At 33.5% G+C, this 22,127-nt stretch overlaps 1 protein-coding gene across 2 annotated transcripts in view; it reads left to right on the forward strand.

Annotated features, from left to right (window-relative positions):
* The window catches only part of Prp39 (pre-mRNA processing factor 39), a 106,287-nt gene that overhangs the window by 55,027 nt on the left and 29,133 nt on the right, over positions 1–22,127 (forward strand). For both annotated transcript variants that reach the window (XM_085815004.1, XM_085815005.1), the window contains exons 11-13: positions 6,674–6,882; positions 7,027–7,086; positions 15,432–15,613. In XM_085815004.1, coding sequence (XP_085671130.1) covers positions 6,674–6,882; positions 7,027–7,086; positions 15,432–15,613 — 451 coding nt within the window. The remainder of the gene's footprint in view (positions 1–6,673; positions 6,883–7,026; positions 7,087–15,431; positions 15,614–22,127) is intronic.

Here is a 22,127-nt window from a genome sequence, read left to right on the forward strand (position 1 = left end):
TTGCTTAATTTCTTTTATACATCGTTTTAGATTTGTTATGGTATTTGAATAGAACATGTGGCAACGATTAGATAATTCTTCAAATGATATAAATTTATGTGTATTCCGAGTTATAATATGGACAAAATGTAATGCTGTAAAGTAAACCTATATAGTAAATTTTAAAAAGTGCATTTATTCTATTGTAGTTTATGCGCTATCAACGATGTAGATTTAATTCAATCCATTAAGTTTAAATGTAAGTAAGAAAAAATTTTTATAATTTAATATACCGTGCAAGGAAGTCATGTGGTGTATACATCAGATTTTTTTTATAAGAGGTTTATATAAACCTTTATCTGATGTGTAACATGTATACGAGCCAGTTTCCCTTAAAAAGTCGTCACGAAGGCATACCTTCCTTTAAACAAATAGCCCTTGAGCCTTTACTGTAATCACGTAAACCAAACCAAATTAAACCTTTTCATGACTTTGTAGTTATTTTCAGACACAGCGGTAGTTTACTTATCATTATCTATTATTAGTACATATCTGTCAGGGATTTCGGACTATTTACCTTTTACTAGATCAAGTGAAACCTCATTGATACACTGTCAAGATATTGAAGTTACGAAATGAAGCACAGAAAAACTGATGGGAACATAGGTTTGTGCGTTGAAACAAACTTCTAATTGTTATAAGAGATGCTTAGGAGGAGATTGCTATAAATTAGCCAAAATGTTTCGTAAGGCTTCAAATTAAAAAGACGCATAAATATTTTGTTGTATGCATCCTACTTACGGATGTATTTTATTCTTAGGATGGTGTTACAAAAGAGAAGTTCAGGCATGGATAATAACTTTAATTGAATATATTCGGTTCCCATTTGTAGATAGGTCCTTAATTTTTTTCATGAATTGTTCTTAAAAGTACTTCCATTTACATTCAAACCCTAAGAACTGATGGCAAAATTAAGAAACAAATACGATAAATATGTTTGCCCCCTGTTTTTACACACATCATATAGCAAAAAAGTAATCAGTCGTGCTTCCGCTTGAAATTTTCGATTTTGTTCTGCCCTCTACTACCCATTCTCCTACAAAATGAAATCTCTTAAACTTTTTTTTTTTCTTTTTAATAAATACCTTATTTGTCAGTAAAATAAAAAATAATAATAATCAATCATCTAGATTAACCATTTAATATATCTACATTCACCAAAATACCATTGATTATTGTAATTCATTTTTTAATCTTTCAGTAATTAACTTTAATGTTATTCATATTATTTAATGTGGCTTCTGCTTTCTAAATTTATTTATTATTAGTTAATTTTCAAATTTCAGGCAATTTTCTCTGGCATACTCGTGAAACTAATTCTTTCAGTGTGAATACCTACCATTAAGAAATTTAGTGCACATATTTTTTACTTATGTATGCTGCTAAATAAATATGAAATAATTGAATTTATTTTAAAATATTAAATAGATTTCTTTCTTTCCTTTAGCTGCAAAATGCCTGAAAAATTTTTTAATTCAGATTGTAAAATGTCTGCAAATTTTGTAATCCAGATTGGACAGGTTCTAATCTCAGTCCTCGGTAGAGTCCATGGTTGCAAGGTATAGAAGGAACTCTTAACATGGCAAGATGCACATTTTGCCATCTCCCCCCAAAAGAGCTTAGTAATATGGGAAGGAAAAGGCCCAGTGGTGCAGTGGCTTGCACATCGCGCAGCAGCACTACAGGTCTGGTGTTCGATTTCCGGGCTGGGCAAGGTTGACTCAGCCTTTCATCCTTTGATTTTCATCACTTGGGTCGATAAAATGAGTACCAAGTTCACTTGGGGACTAAATACTGGGGATCCTGCGACAAGCTGACCACTTGTTCAGGGCATATGTTTACGCACTCCAGGGTCCACAGTCAAGAAAGCTGATTTCGGGCACTGCAGGCCTTGGCGGGCTGTTACACCGCTTAGTTTTAATATGGGAAAGAAAGCAATCACAAGCCACATAGGTGGTCTAAAGCATTAGAAAACAATTTCTAGGAAGATAAAAAAAAATTTCTGTTCAGATAAAACCGTTCTGAAGCACAGCAGTCTCTGGAATCAGTTGCTGTATCATCAAATTTAAACACCTTTTAACTAAGGACAAATTTTTAGCTGTGGAGTTGCTATGAAAGCTATGAAACTTTGTTCACATTTCTTATAATTAATGTGTTTAATGATGCTACTAATAAAGCTAAAGCTATGACCCTAGGATGTATGAAAATGTCAAGTTTAGTATAATTTGATTTAGTTCCATGCTTCAAAAAGATGCTCATTTATGGTCTTAAGAGCACTGAATTCATAATATGCTTCAATGAAGCATTAAATAGAATTGTTCAGAGAGGTCAAATGGGCCTGTTTGTTAGATTTTAGGACAGTGTGAAGAATGAAGTGAGTACAAACTACTTCACATCAATTTTGGGGGGCATGCTTCTGCCTATGACCTTCTGAGAAGTTTTTTTTTTTGAGAAGAACCTCTGAACTAGATAGAAAGAAATTTATTCAAGTATCATTGGATGGACAAAATGTCAATCTTAAATTCTTCAGAGATTTGAAAGAAAATTTAGCAAATAATAATGACTGTCATGTATTGGATACTGTGGTTTGCATGCCGTTCACAGTGCCTTTAGAGCTAGGCATCGAGCTACTAACTGGAATCTAAATGCATTATTTAAAGACATGCAAACAGTATTTAAAGATAGTCCTGCTTGGTGTGCAGATTATATTGCCATCATGAGTTGTATGACTTTTCAGTTAAAGTTTTGTAAAGTAAGATGTTGTGGAAACAGACCTGTTGCTGAGAGAACTATTGATATTTTTCCTGATGTGAAAAAATATGTAGGATCATCAGAACTGCCAAAAACTGGGTCTTTTGAAAGATTGAGAGAAGCTATTAAAGATGAGCTTCTTTTGACAAAAATCTTTTTATTTCTGTTGCGGCAGTTCTACATCTATTTCTAAAATCATTTCAGACAGCTGACCCTATGTGCTCCTCTTTATATACAATTTTCCATAGTATGCTATGTCATCTCTCCAAGTTTGTCAAAAGAGATTTACTATGAGAGGCAAAAACTCCTGTGAAACTGATAAAAATAGATTTTCTGGATCAAACCGTTTATTGTAATGTTGCAGACATGGATGTGGGTTTTGCTGCTGGTGTGAGTTTAGCTAAAAATAACTATCTGATCTAAAGAAAAGAGAATTTAGAACTCGGTGTAGAGCGTTTTTGGTTAAGCTTGCATCAGAAATTAGTTGAAAGCCCAATAGCAAGAAATATAATTTTTTGCTAATTTTTCATTAGTATTTTTTATTAATATTTTGTTAAAATAGTCGAAATGCTCTTTTCTTTTCTTTCGGGGGGGGGGAATTCCAATAAAAATTGCATTTAATTTGTATTATATATGCTTATATTAAAAGTTTTTGATGAAAAGTCTGTTGACTTAAGGTAAACTGATTTTTTGACCTTTCAGAATTTAGCAATTAGATATTAATAATTTAATTAATATTTAATAAGATAGGTATAAATTGCCCCCCCCATCACCATTTTCTAAATAGTAACTTCCATTGCAGAATTTTTCTTTAACATTTTTTAAAATTCTAAAGCAGACATTCATGACAATTTTATCACAATTAATGGTGAAAAAAAATGTTTAAAATTTCATACATTGCACTGAAAAATCAACAATTTTCATTTCTGATTTTATCTGTTACTTTGATGGAATGTATTGTAAGTATTTAATTTCCTTTGTAAATGTAGAATTAATTTTCAAGTTACACTCTTAACTAATTATATTTGTGCTTACATTTTATTATAAATGCATTTCAGTTCCAGTGACTGCAAATATTTCAGATGTATTAATGATCACTTCCGGTATTATATACTATTTTCATGTAATTAAAAAGAAAATTTATTTGGACTAAATATACATAAAATATTATTTATATTATATGTAATTGGCAAATTTTTGCATTTTCAAGGGTACCATAATTTATGTACCCTCATCACAGCCAACAAGCACTATGCGTATATACTGGAAACGGAAACCTTGAAAGGTCAGGGAATTTCATTCTCCTGTTTGAGTGGCAATTGTGATATGATTGATTAGCTATAATTTTTTTAAATTTTATAAACAGTGTTGTAAAATGAGTAACATCAACCTTTAGATGATGGAGTGAGGGGAAGCATTGATAGTAAATTAAAGGCAGAAGAGTTTCAAATTCATGTTACAGATCAGCTTATTGTAACAATTGTCTCAGAGAAAAGATCTTATTTTTTATCTGCACTTGCTGCCTCTCTACTGTGCCAATTACGGATATTTAATCAGTTGAACCTTTCATTACTAGCTATGAAGTTTTTATCTGTTGCAGCTTCTTCCTTCAACCTTTCAAATGTCAATGTGATAACGTACAATGTTCTGATTGACTGGATGATGCTTGATTATTACTTGAATTTCATATCATAATTTCAGCATTACTTTCATTTTGCATGATGCTTCCAAATTATGCTTGAGTTCAAAAATTGGGAATTTTTCACAGCTGTAGGAATTCTTCCTTTTAATGTGAATTCCTGTAGCTGATATTTCTTTGTTAATTCACAAATTTTCATTCTGTTATCAAAATTCTGAATGTGACATTTACTTTCCAATGTTAGCATAGCCTTTTCTTATGAGATGCAGAAGAATCACTGTTACTTCATTTAGATGATATTGTTAAGCATTATAATAAACATATATATATATATATATATATATATATATTAAGCATTATAATAAGCATAACAAAAGTCATAAATTTCATCAATTGTATCGTCCTGCTGTGAAGAGAACCTCAGAACTACTTAAAGACTTGTAATATGAATCATTCTTTCAAAGGGGGTGGGAAAAAGTGAAAGCAAGAAAAGTCAGTAGTGCCAGTTTGGTGAGAAATAACACTGCCCTAAAATTCAAAATACAGAATAAATCAGTATTGTTTATTCAATAGCAAGACAAAGCAAAAATAAGTTGATACTATTTGTCTAATTGGAAATTGTTTGTCCAAAAATGAGATATCTTCCATCACAGAAAATAAATGCAGCTGAATTGCCTTTTTATTCATAGCATATTTTTCCAGAAGAAAACTAGGTGTCTAAATTATGTATGGAATTTGTACAAATATTTCATGCAAATACCTGCTGTTGCAAGAATGACGCTAATAAATGCTTGTGCAGTGATGAGCGGGGAAGTAACAAATCACATAACTTCTTGTTTTGTGTAAACTGTATATAAAATGAGAGCTGCTAGAAATTTTTATTTCTATTTTACAGAATGATTTAAACAGTGATATTTCCCCTTTTTAAAAATATGTTTGAATGCCTTATCTTGGTAATAATTAAGTTTAAATAATAAAACTCTGTGCTCTAAAAAATTCATACATGTGTGTGTAATAAGAACTTGAAGAAACCTACAACGTATTGACGGCGGTTCTCTGTTGTTATAACTTGGAGAGACTTTATTGTGTAGTTAGAAAGATGATACTCGGTGGAGAGACTTGTAGAGAGATGTTGCCAAATCGGACATAATTTTTGTTGCTAGGCACGAACTAGTCACATATTCTTCATCACATATGACCATTAGCGCGACAGTTTTATGTAGAGTATCACAAAAAGGAGTGAAGTAGCATCTTGGGTGCAGGAGTGCTGAAGCTAAAGTGCACAGTTAATCCAATATAGAGGCTTAATTATATCCAATATGGACCAAGAGGTTTTGATTTAGGTCAGAAAGGTTTCAGTTCTCAAGATTTTGAGTCCAGGTTCCGAATTAGGTATGTCATCAGTGTTAAGATAGATTGATCTAGAAATGATGCAGTCCAGAAAAGTTATTATAGTTTTTCGATTTTTAGAATAGAGAGGAAAAATTGAGGACTACTACTAATTTAACTTTAAAAAATTTAAAATTAGAATCGTTAATTCCCCTTCTGTATTCTAAAAATCGTAATATAATAACTTTTCTGGACTGTGTTATTTGTAAATCATTTTATCTTGCATGGCTTGCGTAACGCTGATGACAGCTAATTTGGAACCTGAACTCAAAGTTTAGAGAACTGAACCCTTTCTGAGTTAAACCAAAACCCTCTCTTGGTGAGCCTCCATAATGGATAATTGTGCATAGCTTTAGCTCTCCTGAACCCAAGATGCTACTTTGCTCCCCTTGCTGTGCTGTTCTGCTAACTATGCCACTGTTTATGTATTGTGTAATTTATGTATTTATTCAACAAACGGCTGGGATCATGTAGTGGGGAGACGATGCTAAACTAATTAACCAAATGGTAAAGGTGTGCCCGTCTTCCCCGTTCCTAATCCTAACTATGCCGCTATCTAAAATGTGATACTGTATATAAAATTGTGGGGTGTGTTTTGGGCCCATATTTTGTGTGACGAAGAATATGTTTTGATAATTAGTTCGTGTCCATCAATAAAAATTATGCTCGAGTTGGCAATGTCTGTCTTAACAGTCTCTCTTTCAAGTATCATCTTTCTAACTATGCAATAAAGTCTCTCTAAGTTATAACGTAAAGAACCACCACCAATCCATTGCAACTTTCTCCAAGTCATCTCTTTTAGTATATATATATATATATTATTATTATTATTATTATTATTATTATTATTTTAAGGTAAGGTAGATAAAGCTGCACAGATATTAGAAGATTTAGGTGAAAGCATAAAGGACATGCTTGAAATAACTATTCGAAAGATTAACTTGGAAAGGAGACGTGGGAATGATGCTAAAGTAGATGAACTATATTTAAAGTGCATTGCTGAAGCTAAAAACTCCCAGATGTCTTCACACTTTGCTACAAAATATGCTAGGTACCTTTACAAGGTAAAATTGATAGTTTTTCTTTTTTCTTTTTCTTTTTCTTTTCTTTTTTTTTTTTTTTTCCTTCTTAGTTTCCAATAATTTTGTGTTAGGTATATATCTATTCACAATGAAATTTCTCTTTATAATTTTCAAACTATTTTACAGATCAGAAATGATTTTGAAAAAGCAACACAAATTTTAAAAGATGCATTGAAGAATGATCCTGTAAGTATATTATGGATTACGTGTATTATTTTAAACTGCAGTAAAAATTTTAACTGCAGTAAATTTTTATTCTGATTTTGCTTCATAATTTTATTCTAATAATTATAGATATATAGAATACATGTAAGAGAAGCATAGCAACTTTAAGATTAGCTGAAGTTTGATTTTTATGTAACATTTTTCTTTTCTCACCCCCCCCACCCATTTTTAAAGCTAGGTTTTTCAAATGCAAATGTAAATTGATCTAGTTCTGTCTTCAGTTTTAGAGTAAATCAGGGTTCGTACGGTCCTTAAAGGTGTTTAGGTTTTTTGGAATCAATTTTTGGTTCTTAAAAGTTTGGCAGAAGGTCCTTAATCATCTGAAATTTCTGTCTGTTTTTACAACTGCAGTGTTGACTGTGAATTAGCATTTTGGACGAATATTTTTGGTGATTTACTGATAAATAGGTTATCTTTTAAATGAGTTAATGGATTATAATTTGTTCTTATTTCTAATATAAATGGTGGGGTACTCGAGTTTCTAAGCAAGAAGTAAAACATAAGCATTTTGAAATTATTTCATTTTTTTCTATGAAGAGCTCTTAAACAACGTTTCACTTTTAGGGTTGTGAATTCTTTTATTAAATATTTCTAAGTTTGGAAATTTATTAACATTTCGGCGATTTTAAGATCAGTTTCAATAGACAATTTTTAATTCCAAGATCTGGAATTTTTTTTTACATTGTATCATTGATAAATAAACAAGGTGTAATGCTATAAGCACCAGCTATAAGGCACAATTTATGAAGCAGTTCTTAGCAAAAACAAAATAGCTATGTAATTAATTTAAAATGCCTTTTTAATGTTTTATGATAAAAGTCTTTCCCATGTAATTGTCTTATAATAGGCATCAGTTTCCTATAAAATTAATTTTACACTTTTTTTCTCCCCCCCCCTTTTTTTTAAAATATATATTTCTGCTTTTTTTGTTATTACAGAATTGGTAAGGGTAATTTTTTTTGGGGGGGGGGATTTGAAGGCAAACTTTATAGACCTACATTTCTAGAACATTCCAGAAAATGTCTTCTTGGTATTCACAGGTAATAGATGTATTTTACGGAAAGTTTACAATGAATTTCTTACTTTTTGGAGAACGTCTGGAAGAACAATGAAAACATAATATTTGAATGTCTTTATTCTGATACTAGAATCTTTTTTAACATGTATATCTTCTCTACTTTTCACTAGACACAAGCATAGAAAATATCAAAAATGCTTCTAATCACAGGGACAGGCATTATAGAAAGGAATTTTTTTATTAGTAAAGAAATTGAAGACTGACAATTTAAACAATTCATTTAATGTGTATTAATGCATCATACACAGGGCTGGAACTAGGTATTTTCTCACCTGATGCAATCTCTGTGCATCTTAAATACTGTTGCCTAGTTAGTGCCTTTCTAAATTCTGCTTTAAATGTCTGCTCTAAGTTTTAAAAATTCTGCCATACCAGTTCTGTAACTGGCCCTTACCATACGTATTTCATATTTCTTCTGAATGTTTTATTACCAAAGAAATAAAATTAGCAGCATTTTCTATACATTCCAAATTCAGGAAGGTGTTGAAGAAAGAAACTGAATACATAGAGAGCAAGAAGATTATTCTTCAAAGATATGTACAATTTTTATTATATAAATTACACAGTTGTTTGTAATTTCAGTCTTTACTATAATTTCCCATTTCTATTTCCTTCACCAGAATGAAACACAGTTTTTAAACTTAGGTTTTTGGAGTGTAAGACAGAGTGTGTTTCTGACCTTCGCTTGTTTGCTGCATTAGTTCCTGCCAGCTATGATAATTTGTAATTATTTATCTTTGCATTATCGCTGCCGACATTTGAATTTGTTATTATGATAAGAGTTACCGATCCAGCTTAAATTAAAATTGTATAGTCTTTGACCACTAGTCCACACTTTTAGTTTGAATTTGACTCTTCTTAATTGCATCCTTACGAGCTGTAATTGACTTTATTAGCATAAGAACATGCCTTTATGTCCTAAATTATTTTTAAATAAAAGGCTTATTTAAACCTTTTTCTCACTCTTAAGGATGCACTTTGCACATCATTGACTCTTAAAGATGCAATTTTTCTTGAGCACTGACTCTTTTTCTTTAAGATGCCAACATAGAGAAAAATTGCAAATACTGAGATCAAGGAACCTGAGAAAACATGGAATGTAATTGTTACCTGAAGCATTGATAGATATTATCAAGCAGTGCAGCAATTACTCCTCTTAACCAGCTTTTATATTCTGTGGTGTTTATACTATTTAAACATGATCCATGGATTATTTCTTTGAAATAATGAACTTGTAATCACATAAGAAAGATGACCGTGATGTTCTAGCTGATAATCATGCCAAAATACGATTTGCACAGCAGTTACATTACATTATCACAATGCTTGAATGATCGTATAATGAAAACACATGCTTTGCTACTCCACTCCATCAACAGTAGCCTGTGTGCACTCAACAAACAGTGCTGTTTCAAAAATGCTTGTTCTTAGCCTTCAGTCCACCACTATCTGTCCTTTATCAAAGTCATTTAAATCAGCAGGTTTCCCTATTATGTGCACATGTAGTCAACAAAATGATGCTTCAATACCCCTGGTAACCATTAAATAACATTCTTAACCTTATCATGTGACATTCTAGCTGGCAAAATCTGACAATGAGGTAATGATAGTGTTTTAGTTTACCATTGCATATTCCAGAGTAGCAAAATAATTTTTCGCGTCTTAGAAAAGCAATTTTCAACTCGGTCTTGGTGAAAGTATACTAAGCTCCCAGATAACAGCATATGTTGGCACAGATACTGCCTAAATTCTCAGGAAAATGTTAATGTATTCTAGAAATAATAATTGCATGTTTAAGTGATACTAAATTGAAATTGTAATCTGTGAGTGTAGCTTCTCTGTTTCAAATGCAGTTGCAGCGGCAGCACCAAACAGGCGATACGGACTTAAAAACTGTACAGAAAAGCGCCAATTGGCGAAACAGTAAACCCGTTTGGCAAACCTACAGGCTGACAGGGAGAGAAGAATTTTCCCCGGCAGTCAAGTGGAACTACTTCAACAAATGTGTGCGTCTCTGCTTCGCCGAGATATGTGAACTTGTGTACTCGCATCTGTACTGTGCTCTGAATTTCTTAAGCCGTTATAATGTACCCGGCAACTGTTACTTTTCCTTATTAAATTTGATTATTAATTGTAACATGTCTATCTTAACTAAGATTTCGGCTTTCTTAGTTAATGTTAGTGATATTTTCGTATGCACGTGTTACTCACACGTACATCATTGGTGACCCTGTCCCTCGCTCCTTCTGTTTCGATCCCTAATGACTATCTGTCTCAATCTTTGTTAAAAAACTAAAAATATGCCTTATTTTGATGCCAATGCTCTTCCTTATGACTGATAAAGGCTCCACCCTATTTATTTCCTCCTCATTTTATCGTACAGATTACACGTGGTTTATCACACTTAAGGAGGATTTACAGGTATGTGGTCAAATTTTTTTAATTATCTGTGATTGGTCTTAATTATGTTTTTGTGATATGTTTTGCTCTAAAATTATAGTTTTAATTTAATTATTATTGTTTAAAATTGATCTTTGGGTAATATTTGTGCTCACACTTTTATTGAGATATTGATTGTCTTCATTATTTTATTCTAAATTGATACTGTTTTGATAAGGTATAGTGCAAAACATTAAGTTTACGATTTACGATATATTTATAATTGGCAACCATGCCAGGATCGGAAGGCCAAACCAACGAGGAATCGAATATGGCGGTTCAGGAGCCACAAATCTCACACGTGGCAGTTAAAATTCCCCCTTTATGGAAAAAAAAATGTTAAACTTTGGTTTATTCAAGTTGAAAGTAACTTTGCTTTAGCGAAGATTAGTAGCGATAGTACAAAATACAACCACGTGGTTTCTTCGATAGACCCTGAAACTCTTTCCGCAGTATCAGATATTTTATTTAATCCCCCAGCGACGGCTAAATATGATGCCCTTAAAGCTAGGTTAATAGTAGAATTCTCAGATTCGGAAAGCGAGCAAATACGCAGACTTATTTCTGAATTGCATTTAGGGGATGACAAACCATCTCACTTATTGAGAAAAATAAGAGAATTAGGTGGAAACTGTATAACTGACAAATTTTTAAAATCATTATGGCTGCAAAGGTTACCTTCGATAACTGACGAATTTTTAAAATCATTATGGCTGCAAAGGTTACCTTCCGAGGTGCATGCCATTTTATCAATAAGTTCGGAATCCTTAGACAATTTAGCAAAAATGGCTGATAAGATAGCTGAAGTGCGCACGCCAACGAACAACAGCGTGTTCGCGGTCCAGGCAGCTTCGGCGAGTTCCCCCAGAAACCCTAACGATTCTGGTGCCCCCCTCGAGGAGCTTAAGGCCTTAAGGAGTGAAATCTCTGCCCTAAGTAAACAAGTCGAGCGACTCTCCCGCGGAAAAACGAGGAATAATTTTCCCCGTGATCAACATAACAAAGCACGTAGTTTATCGCGTGGGCATTCCCGAGAGCATGTGAACAATTATTGTTATTTTCATTCGCGATTCGGTAATAATGCATGAAAATGTCGAGCACCTTGTTCCTTTTCTCAGAACACTACGACCCAGGAAAACTAGTAGTAGCGGCAGTCGCATATGCATGTCGTTTACATGTTTACGATAACAGATTAAGATAAACTTTTTGATTGATTCGGGCTCGGATGTTTCATGTGTGACACCGACTTCTAAGTTTAAGAAAATGCATCCTGATTCGCTTCAATTATTTGCCGCGAATAATTCCAGAATTTCTACGTATGGAACAAAATTGTTAACTGTGAATTTAGGACTTAGACGAAACTTTTCTTGGAAGTTTTTAATCGCCGATGTACCAGTGCCTATAATAGGAGCCGACTTTTTAAGGCATTTTGATCTTTTAATCGATTTAAAACGAGGTAGGCTCATCGATAATACTACGAAATTAACTCGTTTTGGTTCTCTTTCCGATTCTAAAAATTATTTTTCGGTAAAGTTAATATCTGGTGATTCACCATATCACAGAATCTTGAAAGACTTTTCGGAAGTACTGAAGTTAAAATCCGATTCGGGTAGAGTAAAGCATAGTACGGTTCATTACATCGAAACAAACGGTCCTCCTGTGCACAGTAAACCGCGTAGGTTAAGCGCTAAGTTATACGAAGCAGTAAAAAAAGAATTTCAATTTATGATAGATCAAGGTATTTGTAGACCATCAAAATCAGCATGGTCATCACCTCTTCATGTAGTTTCTAAAAGTTCGGGCGACATACGGCCAGTAGGAGACTACCGAAAACTAAACGCGTGCACCGAACCCGACAGATACCCTATCCCGCATTTACAAGACTTTAATAATACGCTTAGCGGAAAGACAATTTTTTCAAAAATTGATATCGTTCGGGCACATCATCATATACCAGTCCATCCAGATCATATACCGAAAACTGCAGTTTGCACCCCATTTGGTCTGTTCGAATTTTTGTTTTTAAATTTCGGACTGTGCGGAGCAGCTCAAACCTTTCAAAGGTTTATGAACGAAATTCTTGGAGATCTAAAATTCGCCTGCGTCTACTTAGATGATATTTTGATATTTAGTGATACGGAAGATGAGCATAAATCTCACCTACGTACTGTTTTTGAAAGATTAACTTCATATGGATTGACAATTAACGCTTCAAAATGTGTTTTCGGCGTTCTGGAAATATCTTTTTTAGGCCATATAATCAATAAAGATGGTACCAAGCCTGTGACGAACAAGGTGGAACCGATACTTAACTACCCACTTCCTAAAACGGTAAAAGATTTGCAGAGATTTTTAGGATTTTTAAATTTTTACCGTCGATTTTTACCCAACGTAGCCCAGAATCAAATACATTTAACTTCGTATTTAAAAGGGGCTAAGAAAAATGATAAGACAATCCTGAATTTGTCTGAGGAAGCGCGGAGTGAATTTCAAAAGTGCAAACAGCTAATCGCTAATGCTGTTCTTTTGGCACACCCGAAGAAAGATGCCCAGTTGGTTTTACAGGTTGATGCGTCAGACTTTGCGATCGGTGGAACGCTATCACAAATAGTTGATAGAAATTTACAGCCTCTCGCATTTTTCTCACGAAAGCTTTCGCAGGCGGAAAGGAACTATAGTGCATATGATCGAGAGCTATTGGCAGCTTATGCTGCTATTAGGCATTTTAAGCATATGTTGGAAGCACGGAACTTTTCTTTAATCACCGATCACAAACCGCTCACGTATGCATTCCGACTAGGCATTTTAAGCATATGTTGGAAGCACGGAACTTTTCTTTAATCACCGATCACAAACCGCTCACGTATGCATTCCGACAGCGTTTGGATAAGTGTTCACCTCGTCAGGCTCGGCAGTTAGACTTTATCTCACAATTCACCACTGAAATTCGCCATATAAAAGGTTCGGAGAATATCGCTGCCGACGTACTTTCGCGTATAGAAGCAATAAGCATGCCTAACCCTATCGACTATGAGGAAATCGCTAAAATGCAAGAAATCAACCCAGAATTACAAACATTGCTTAAAGAGTCAAAAGTTCTACATCTCAAAAAACTTACCTTACCGAATTGAAGCTTACCGATATATTGTGATGTGTCAACAGGTAACGCCCGCCCTTACATTCCTCCGGCATTCCGTGAGAAAGTTTTTGCCACCTTGCACAATTTGTCTCACCCCGGCATTCGCGCATCAACAAAGTTAGTATGTTCACGGTTTGTTTGGTCTTCCATCCGCAAAGATTGCACGAAATGGGCACGGCAGTGCATTCCGTGCCAGAAAGCAAAAGTAAGCAGGCATACTAGAACCCCGTTAATGAGGTTTCCAGACCAATCACAGAGGTTTGATCACGTCCACCTTGACCTTGTTGGTTCCCTACCTCCTTCTCAAAATAATTATTACTGTCTAACTATGATAGATAGATTTACTAGATGGCCCGAAGCAGTACCCATACCAGACATAACAGCACGCACAGTAGCACAGGCTTTCTATGACCGCTGGATTACTCGATTTGGTTATCCGACTGTTATTACTACCGACCAAGGGCGACAGTTTGAAAGCGGCTTATTTCGAGCCCTTTCCCAATTATTGGGAATCAAGAGGATCAGGACGTCTCCGTACCACCCACAGGCGAATGGACTGATCGAGGAATTCCACCGTCCTTTGAAAGCTGCCTTAAAAGCGCACGATACCAGTGACTGGGTGGCTGCCCTTCCAACGCTGCTGATGGGTTTCCGCGCCGCTCTCAAAGAGGACATAGGAGCAACCACTTCTGAACTGGTGTATGGAAAGACTATCCGTCTCCCAGGAGAATTTTTCAATCCGACACCTCCGGATGCATCCCCCAAGCAGTTTGTGGAGGATTTAAAATCTCACTTTGCCAGTGCCCGCCCGACCACGACTTCTAGCCACGGCCAGCGAACATGTTTCATTCATCCACGCCTTCACAAGTCCACATATGTGTTTGTTCGACACGACGGAGTTAGAAAACCACTTCAAACTCCTTATGATGGACCATTTAAGGTGCTAGAAAGACAAGATAAAACGTTTGATCTCGAAATAAAAGGGACTAAGCAAACGATCTCCATAGATAGACTGAAACCCGCTTTTGTAACCATGGACTCTTCTCAAGTTGCTTCCAAGAGTGTGAAAAAAACTTCGGACAATTGTATCACCCGTTCTGGACGATTAATCCGACCCCCGCATCGGTATGTCACATTTCGTTGACACTGCGGAGGGAGAATGCAGCGGCAGCGCCAAACAGGCGATACGGACTTAAAAACTGTACAGAAAAGCGCCAATTGGCGAAACAGTAAACCCGTTTGGCAAACCTACAGGCTGACAGGGAGAGAAGAATTTTCCCCGGCAGTCAAATAGTGGAACTACTTCAACAAATGTGTGCGTCTCTGCTTCGCCGAGATATGTGAACTTGTGTACTCGCATCTGTACTGTGCTCTGAATTTCTTAAGCCGTTATAATGTACCCGGCAACTGTTACTTTTCCTTATTAAATTTGATTATTAATTGTAACATGTCTATCTTAACTAAGATTTCGGCTTTCCTAGTTAATGTTAGGGATATTTTCGTATGCACGTGTTACTCACACGTACATCACAGTTGTTATTAGTCTTATAAAAATACAACAAACTGTGTTATTTCTCTTATTGCTGTTAGAAAAATACATTGTGTTATTATGCTTGTGTTAACTTTTTATTCTAAATTTTTGTTTTTCAGAGCAATGCATACATTATACTTCAACTTATAGATGTTGGGTTTCAGAAACAACCAATGGACATAAATCTAATTTTAGAAGCTTTTGATATGGCTTTATCCAGTGATATGAATAATGATCAAAAATTGCTATTTTCTCAGCGGAAGTTAGAATTCTTGGAAGATTTTACATCAGACCCACAGTGGTAAATTATTTTTTTTTAAATACCTTCATTGAAATGTTTATTTAATTCATTTTCTTATAATCCAGTTTTCGTAGTTTTTAATGTGTGTTAGAGAATTTATTGTAATTTAGGAAAAAAGTGTTTTTAGTTTATAATAGTGCAATATTGCTTAGAAGCAAAGAAGTTTATGATATTTTTTAAGCCATATTTTATTATTAATTTGGTTGTAATATTATATGAGTGTATATCTTAAGTTTTTTTGATGATAGAATAATATAAAGAAGTCTGAAGATTTTCTTCACATAAATTAGTGTATTAATTACAGGAAAAAAATGTAGCTGAATTATATACAGTACAAAGTCCAAAATCCAGACATTCATTATTCGGAATGATTTTCTCATAGGCTTTACGCATGCACATTTGACTCCTCCCTCCGCACATAATAAAACATCTGGAGAGTCTCGATTCTGAATTTCACTTCGACCTAAATAAAATACCTTGTTATTGAAGAAACAATCATTCTAGCATAAATTTGTATGATCAGTAATTTGGCTTCGTTGCTGCGTATCTGCTTGGCACACATCTCAAACTGAAACATTCCACATAGATACATCGTTGATCTGACCTGGCGAATCATTACATATTATACTTTCCTTTCATCACTGCATGTTTATCAACACATGACAACTTAAGTAATGGCTCATGCAGCAATGCCCAAACATTTTTTTTTATTAGTAATTGAATAATAAAGGAGTATGGTAATCTTGGATCTATGTTGATATTAGGTTTGGTGATGATTACAGATTTAAGTTAAATGCATTGAAAAAAAAAAAAAATGAACAAGGAACAATTTCTTTCCATTTGCTAAAAGCAGATTTTGTTGATGATACTCATAGATCCAAAGATTACATTTAGGGCTATTTGAATTAAGAATAACTGATTTGTTATTCACATAAACCCAGAACCAGCGCCAGGGCTCGTATGGCCGCACCGGTCAAGAATTTAGGATCCACAGAGACTGCATTTGGCGGTAAGATAACCAGCGCCAGCCCTCAATAAAGCTTAAGTATATGTGGGAATTTATTTATTCAGAACTCTGATAAGCCTTAATAAGCATGTGCAAGAAATAGTATTAACTCACATGGTAAGAAGTTTTAATAAATAACTAAACTAATACAATTCAGGCTTAATTGTCTCAGTGCACGATAGAAGCAAGATTAAAATTAAATGGAACAACTTGTCATTAGTCACCAAGCTTAAGATGCATAGCCAAATATGTATAGTGAACGGTAGTAAATTTGATGATGATAGTTTTCAAATATCTCAAAACAAAGGGGAAATAATTCCAATTAACAGATTTTGTAAAGAATTAGGAGAAGCGGTAATAAATGAAGATGATATAAAAGAAGTTTTTCATTGTGGTGCTTCTCAATCATCAATCAATTAATGATTGACAAAATCTGTAGTATGGTTCTAGATCCAGAAAATACCGCAACCTATAGTGAAGAAAGTGACAGAGAAGTTACTGAAAATGAAAAAAAAAAAAAAAAATTGTCAAGTAAGTCAGAATGCTCGACACAGCAGTTACAGGACATCAACAATGTAACTGAACAAGAGATTATGTTTGTCTACAGAATTAAAGAGAAAGTATTAGCACAAAAAAAATGAAGTAACTTAACCCTCTCAGCTTAATGGATGGATTTTTTCCGTATTGAAAGACGGCTTTCCAAATTGTCACACACGGAATATTTTGCCAGCTTTTGATGGATCCGAAAGTGTTTCAAACGATTTTTTTCTGTCTTACATTTTCTGCCTCGAAATCGTTGAGGATGGAATATTCTGTACTTGCATTCCCTCTGACCTCCTGTGGCATTTAATTGGTAGTGGGGAAACAGCGATCATTAGAGAAAGATGTTTCAATGGGAGGGTCATAAATAAAAACATCAAATCCAGCCATACCATCTGCCAGCCTGAGGGCAATTTTCGTGTCAAAACTGGAAAATACTGGAAAGCCTTCAGCGCAAAACCTTTGTGTATGCGAAAAATTTGTGAAACAAAATTTCTTCTGCAAAAGTAAATGTAATTTGCACGGAACCCGTGAATAACTTTTAAAGAATTCAGCATTACCTAATTTACAAATAATTTCTTCTAGGATAGAATAAATACTGAATAAATACTTAAACAGGTATCTTACAATGACTATAGAAACAGAGAAATTTGATATAATTTTTGTTTTAGCTGTGCGCATTCATTAAAATACTGCATTTTTAAAATTTATTATAACAGTTCACAGAAAGAGTTACTTCAATATATATTTTGAATAAATGTTTTGAAATAAAAATGAGATTTTTGAAAGAGTTCAAATCATGTAATTCCATTTCAAACTAATGTGTCATTTATATGTGTGTATCGAAATTCATTTAGTTGTGTGAATGTGAGGTATGGACATTTTATTATTGAAATATGAGGACAAGGTGTGTTTCCTTAAAAAAAAAATTGTTTTACTCTTCTGATTTCTTGTCTAAAATGAACTACTTAGAAACTTCCTTGTGAAAAAAATATGATGGTGATCTGGGTGATGCAAAAAATTTCGAAAAAGGAAATAAGAATTTCCGATTATTTGTCTATATCAGGATTTGAAATGACACAATTAGATGCTCAGATAAAGATAGTTCAGATGACAACTTTAACTTTCATGTAGGACTTTGGGGATAGGAAAACAATTTGTTATTTACGACTGCAGTTAATTATAACAAATGAGGACTGTCTCTTTATGGGAAGGGATGCCTTCTTGGAAGACTTTTTAAAGAAAACTGGCTTGTATTCACATTACAAGTGGGAGAATTTAATTCCGGATCAAACTACTAGTGTTCAGTGACGTTACTCCTCGGCCGCTAGTGGACGTTATTTATGACTAAGGACTGATGAGATGTTAAATTAGGTACTGATAGCCATTTATTTTTAAATTCATTAGTTAATACTTATGATTGGGGTTTTACTAAAAAGGCCAATATATGCATGTATTGCTTGAAATCAGTTTTCACATCTTAACATTTTATTGGCAGTTTTTATGGCATCCTTCCTTCACATCAACCTCAAATAATTTCACAGCCTAAGAACAAAATAGAACTATTTAAAGTTTAATATCTGTGCTTTGTTTGAAATATTTCTCTTTGGTTTGGTTTACCTGAAAAAGCACTAAGGCTATCTGCCAAAGGAAAACTGTCTAAGAGAAATAGCTCCTATACATGTTACACAATGGAACAGCCAGCCTGTTCACTGGGATTCGAACCGAACTACCCGTGTTCAGTAATGTTACTGCTTGGCCATTAGTGGGCATATCACCTTTTGAGATAATTATGATAATATTATATGTTCTAATATGCATTAATAACAATCAATGCTTACTATTGTGATTTACATTTCCAGTGATGTTAATCTCATAATTAATACTCTTGCCTCTGTGCCTAAGAGCAGTAGAGCTTCAACTGAGGACTTTATAAGCGGAACTGGCTCATATTTCCGTAATTAATACAAATGTGGTAATATTATTTTTGTCACTGTCAATGATACCAATCGTACGTTTTGGTATTCATTTTCAGAGCAAAAATACATTGAGAAAGAAATCAATTTGGGGGCAAATTAAAAAGAATTGATGAAATAAGTATTATAAAAAAGCAAATTTATTTTATATCTTGGGCCATTTGTTACCATTTACTTTGTGTTTTAATATCTTTTCATATTTTATTTCAGTATTGCCTTATTAATTCTTAAATATTTTACAAAATGCGAAAAATTTGTGAAATTCATAAATTCTTTCAATTCTAAATATAATTTTCTTTCCCAGTTCTAAAAATATATTCTTGGTATTATAGAGTAACAAAAAGACATAGTATTCACTAAATTAATATGCAATTATCGTTAATTAAAGTGCATTTTGGTAATAGGTTCATGATAGTTGTAATGTACACTTGCTTCAAAAAGATTGCACAACCAAACAATTTTTTCACTGTTCTGGTCAGAACCATGGTTTCAATTTCAAATAAATAGATAAATAAATAAAAATAAAATACGCTGCCGCGCAACAACAGTTTTTGACTCATTTTATTACAAATGTATGAAGCAAATTTCTTTTCATTCTGAAAAAGAAATAAATATGTCAATGAATAATATGTTTTTCAGTGTGCTTTAGAATAAAAAATCCATACTCGTCTGACACAAATTAACTGATATATATTTTTAATCAAAATTTTGCAGGAGAGATTTCAAATATTACTTTCAAGCACTAACTACACAGAAGTTGCATTTTTAAATTTTTAAACGCAGTTTTCGACCTTTTATAAGCACCTTTTATAAGTGCTACGAATCGTCTTATTTCTCTAAATCATCTTTAGCAAGGTAAGGAACAACACATTCAGTGGCACTTTTTTCGCACAATCGCTTTGCAGACACTTAAATTTCATACATGTCTCTCATGCATTCAAAGATGAAATAGTCCATAACTGAAAGCCTAATTTTATTCAGTTAATTTCTTACATTAAAATCATAACCGTTTGTACTTTTTTTAAGATGTTCCCGAATAAATAGGCATTTTTCTAAAATAGAAATCATAAAATCATTTGAGATATAATCTTTCCTTCTCAAAACAAACTATTTATTTCGCCAAAATATAGTCTAAATTAATTTTAGAGCTATGAAATAAATTCAAGAAAATGAATAAATATTTTAAATTTCATTTAGTTGTATAAGAATGTAAATAACGGCAGCACAACATTATAATGCATCATCATAATATCAGCTGAGAGCTGTAAAAAAGTTTCATTCCTACTAAATGGTTTATATAAATCTCCTTTTATAGAAGCTCGAAAAAGAAAATATAGATATATCGTGCATTTGGTGAATTGACGTATTAAAGGCATTGTTGTATATAATATCAATATTTGCTTGTTATTTTATGAAATAGAGTTCATTCAAATACCCTGTAGAATTTCAACAAATTATTTTATAGGATACAAATATGCGAACCTCATTAATCCTTTTTTCATTAAAATTCAGGCTTATGAAATTTATTTTAATATAAATATATTACTCTACATAAAGAAATCTGCAGGCATCTTTATTTCCATTATTTTTCTATTATCATCCAAAAAAAAATAATAACAGTCTTTATCTTATAATAAGCTAATTAAATTAGTTTAAAAATACAATGCTGTGAAACTTTTTGTCTTCCTTGCTTCAGTTTTTCTTATGACAGTTACACACTTTCTTTAACTTGATATAAGATCCATTTATTTTAAATACTTTTCTAAAACGTTTTATAAAAAATAAGAAAATAATGCTAGCACAACATATTTGGCTGAAAAGTTATGTAAAACTGAGTTCAGTACCCCCCCCCCAAAAATGAAAAATGAAAACCTTTCAGATTTTATATTAAGTACAAACAGGCAATTTGTTTCATTTACAAACATATACAGTGGTGGCCAAAATTGTGGACACTTTTGGAAATTTTTATGTTTTTGAACTTTGTATGCTTATAGAAAACGTTACATTTCACAAAATGCAAACATGTATATATCATTTTAAAGAGAATTTATTACCAAATTGAATACAAAACACAAAATTCAATTATTTACAATACAAAAAAAGTTAAACAATAATAGTTATCGATATACATTAGATAGTGATGATTGCAGTGAGTTATCAGTACTTAGTAGGGTACCCTTTACTTTTGATTACAGCTTCACATCGACGTTTCATTGAGCTGACAAGAGTTTTAAGCTTTTCTTTCGTTATTACATGATGCCAGGAAACAATTATAGCCTCAATTAGTTCCCTTTTATTTTATGGGTGCCTCATTCGGACAAGAGTTTTCAAACGGTGCCACAAATTTTCGATAGGATTGAGGTCAAAACTGTTTCCTGGCCATGACAACAATTTAATGCTCTTTGTACGAAACCACTCTTTCGATATTTTGGCCGTGTGGCAAGGAGCAGAATCCTGCTGAAAAATAAACGAAGCATTGTTGGGAAGGAGATCTCTGATGGAAGGTAGAAGTTTTGGTTCTAGAATAGTGTCAATGTATTTTCTGGCATTCAATGTCCCATCGATGACATGAAGGCGACCAATACCATCTGCTGACATGCATAACCAAATCATAACACTAACTGGGTTCTTCACAGTTGCTTGAATGCAGTCAGGATGTAGCTCTTCTCCTATTCTACGTCTTACATATTTTCGCCCATCACTACCGAATAATGATATCTTAGTTTCATCACTCCATATAACTTGTGCCCACTGTCCAATTAATGTGTTCCTTTGCCCACTGTAGTCTTTTTTTTTTTTTTTTTTTTTTTTCGTTTCTGAAAATTAAGATAAGGCTTTTTTCGTGGAATTCTACCTCTCAGTCCAACATCTGTTAATCTTCTCCTGATTGTTCTTGAACTGACTGAAGACTGAAGCACGAGCATCATTCAGATCACTTCTGATGGCCGCTAATGACATTTTTCTATCTTGGAGACATAGTCTTTTTTTTTCT

This window comes from Stegodyphus dumicola, chromosome 4, assembly GCF_044657685.1.
Source record: "Stegodyphus dumicola isolate Sdum_Otavi_A_Nest chromosome 4, ASM4465768v1".
Classification (NCBI taxonomy): Eukaryota; Metazoa; Arthropoda; class Arachnida; order Araneae; family Eresidae; genus Stegodyphus; species Stegodyphus dumicola.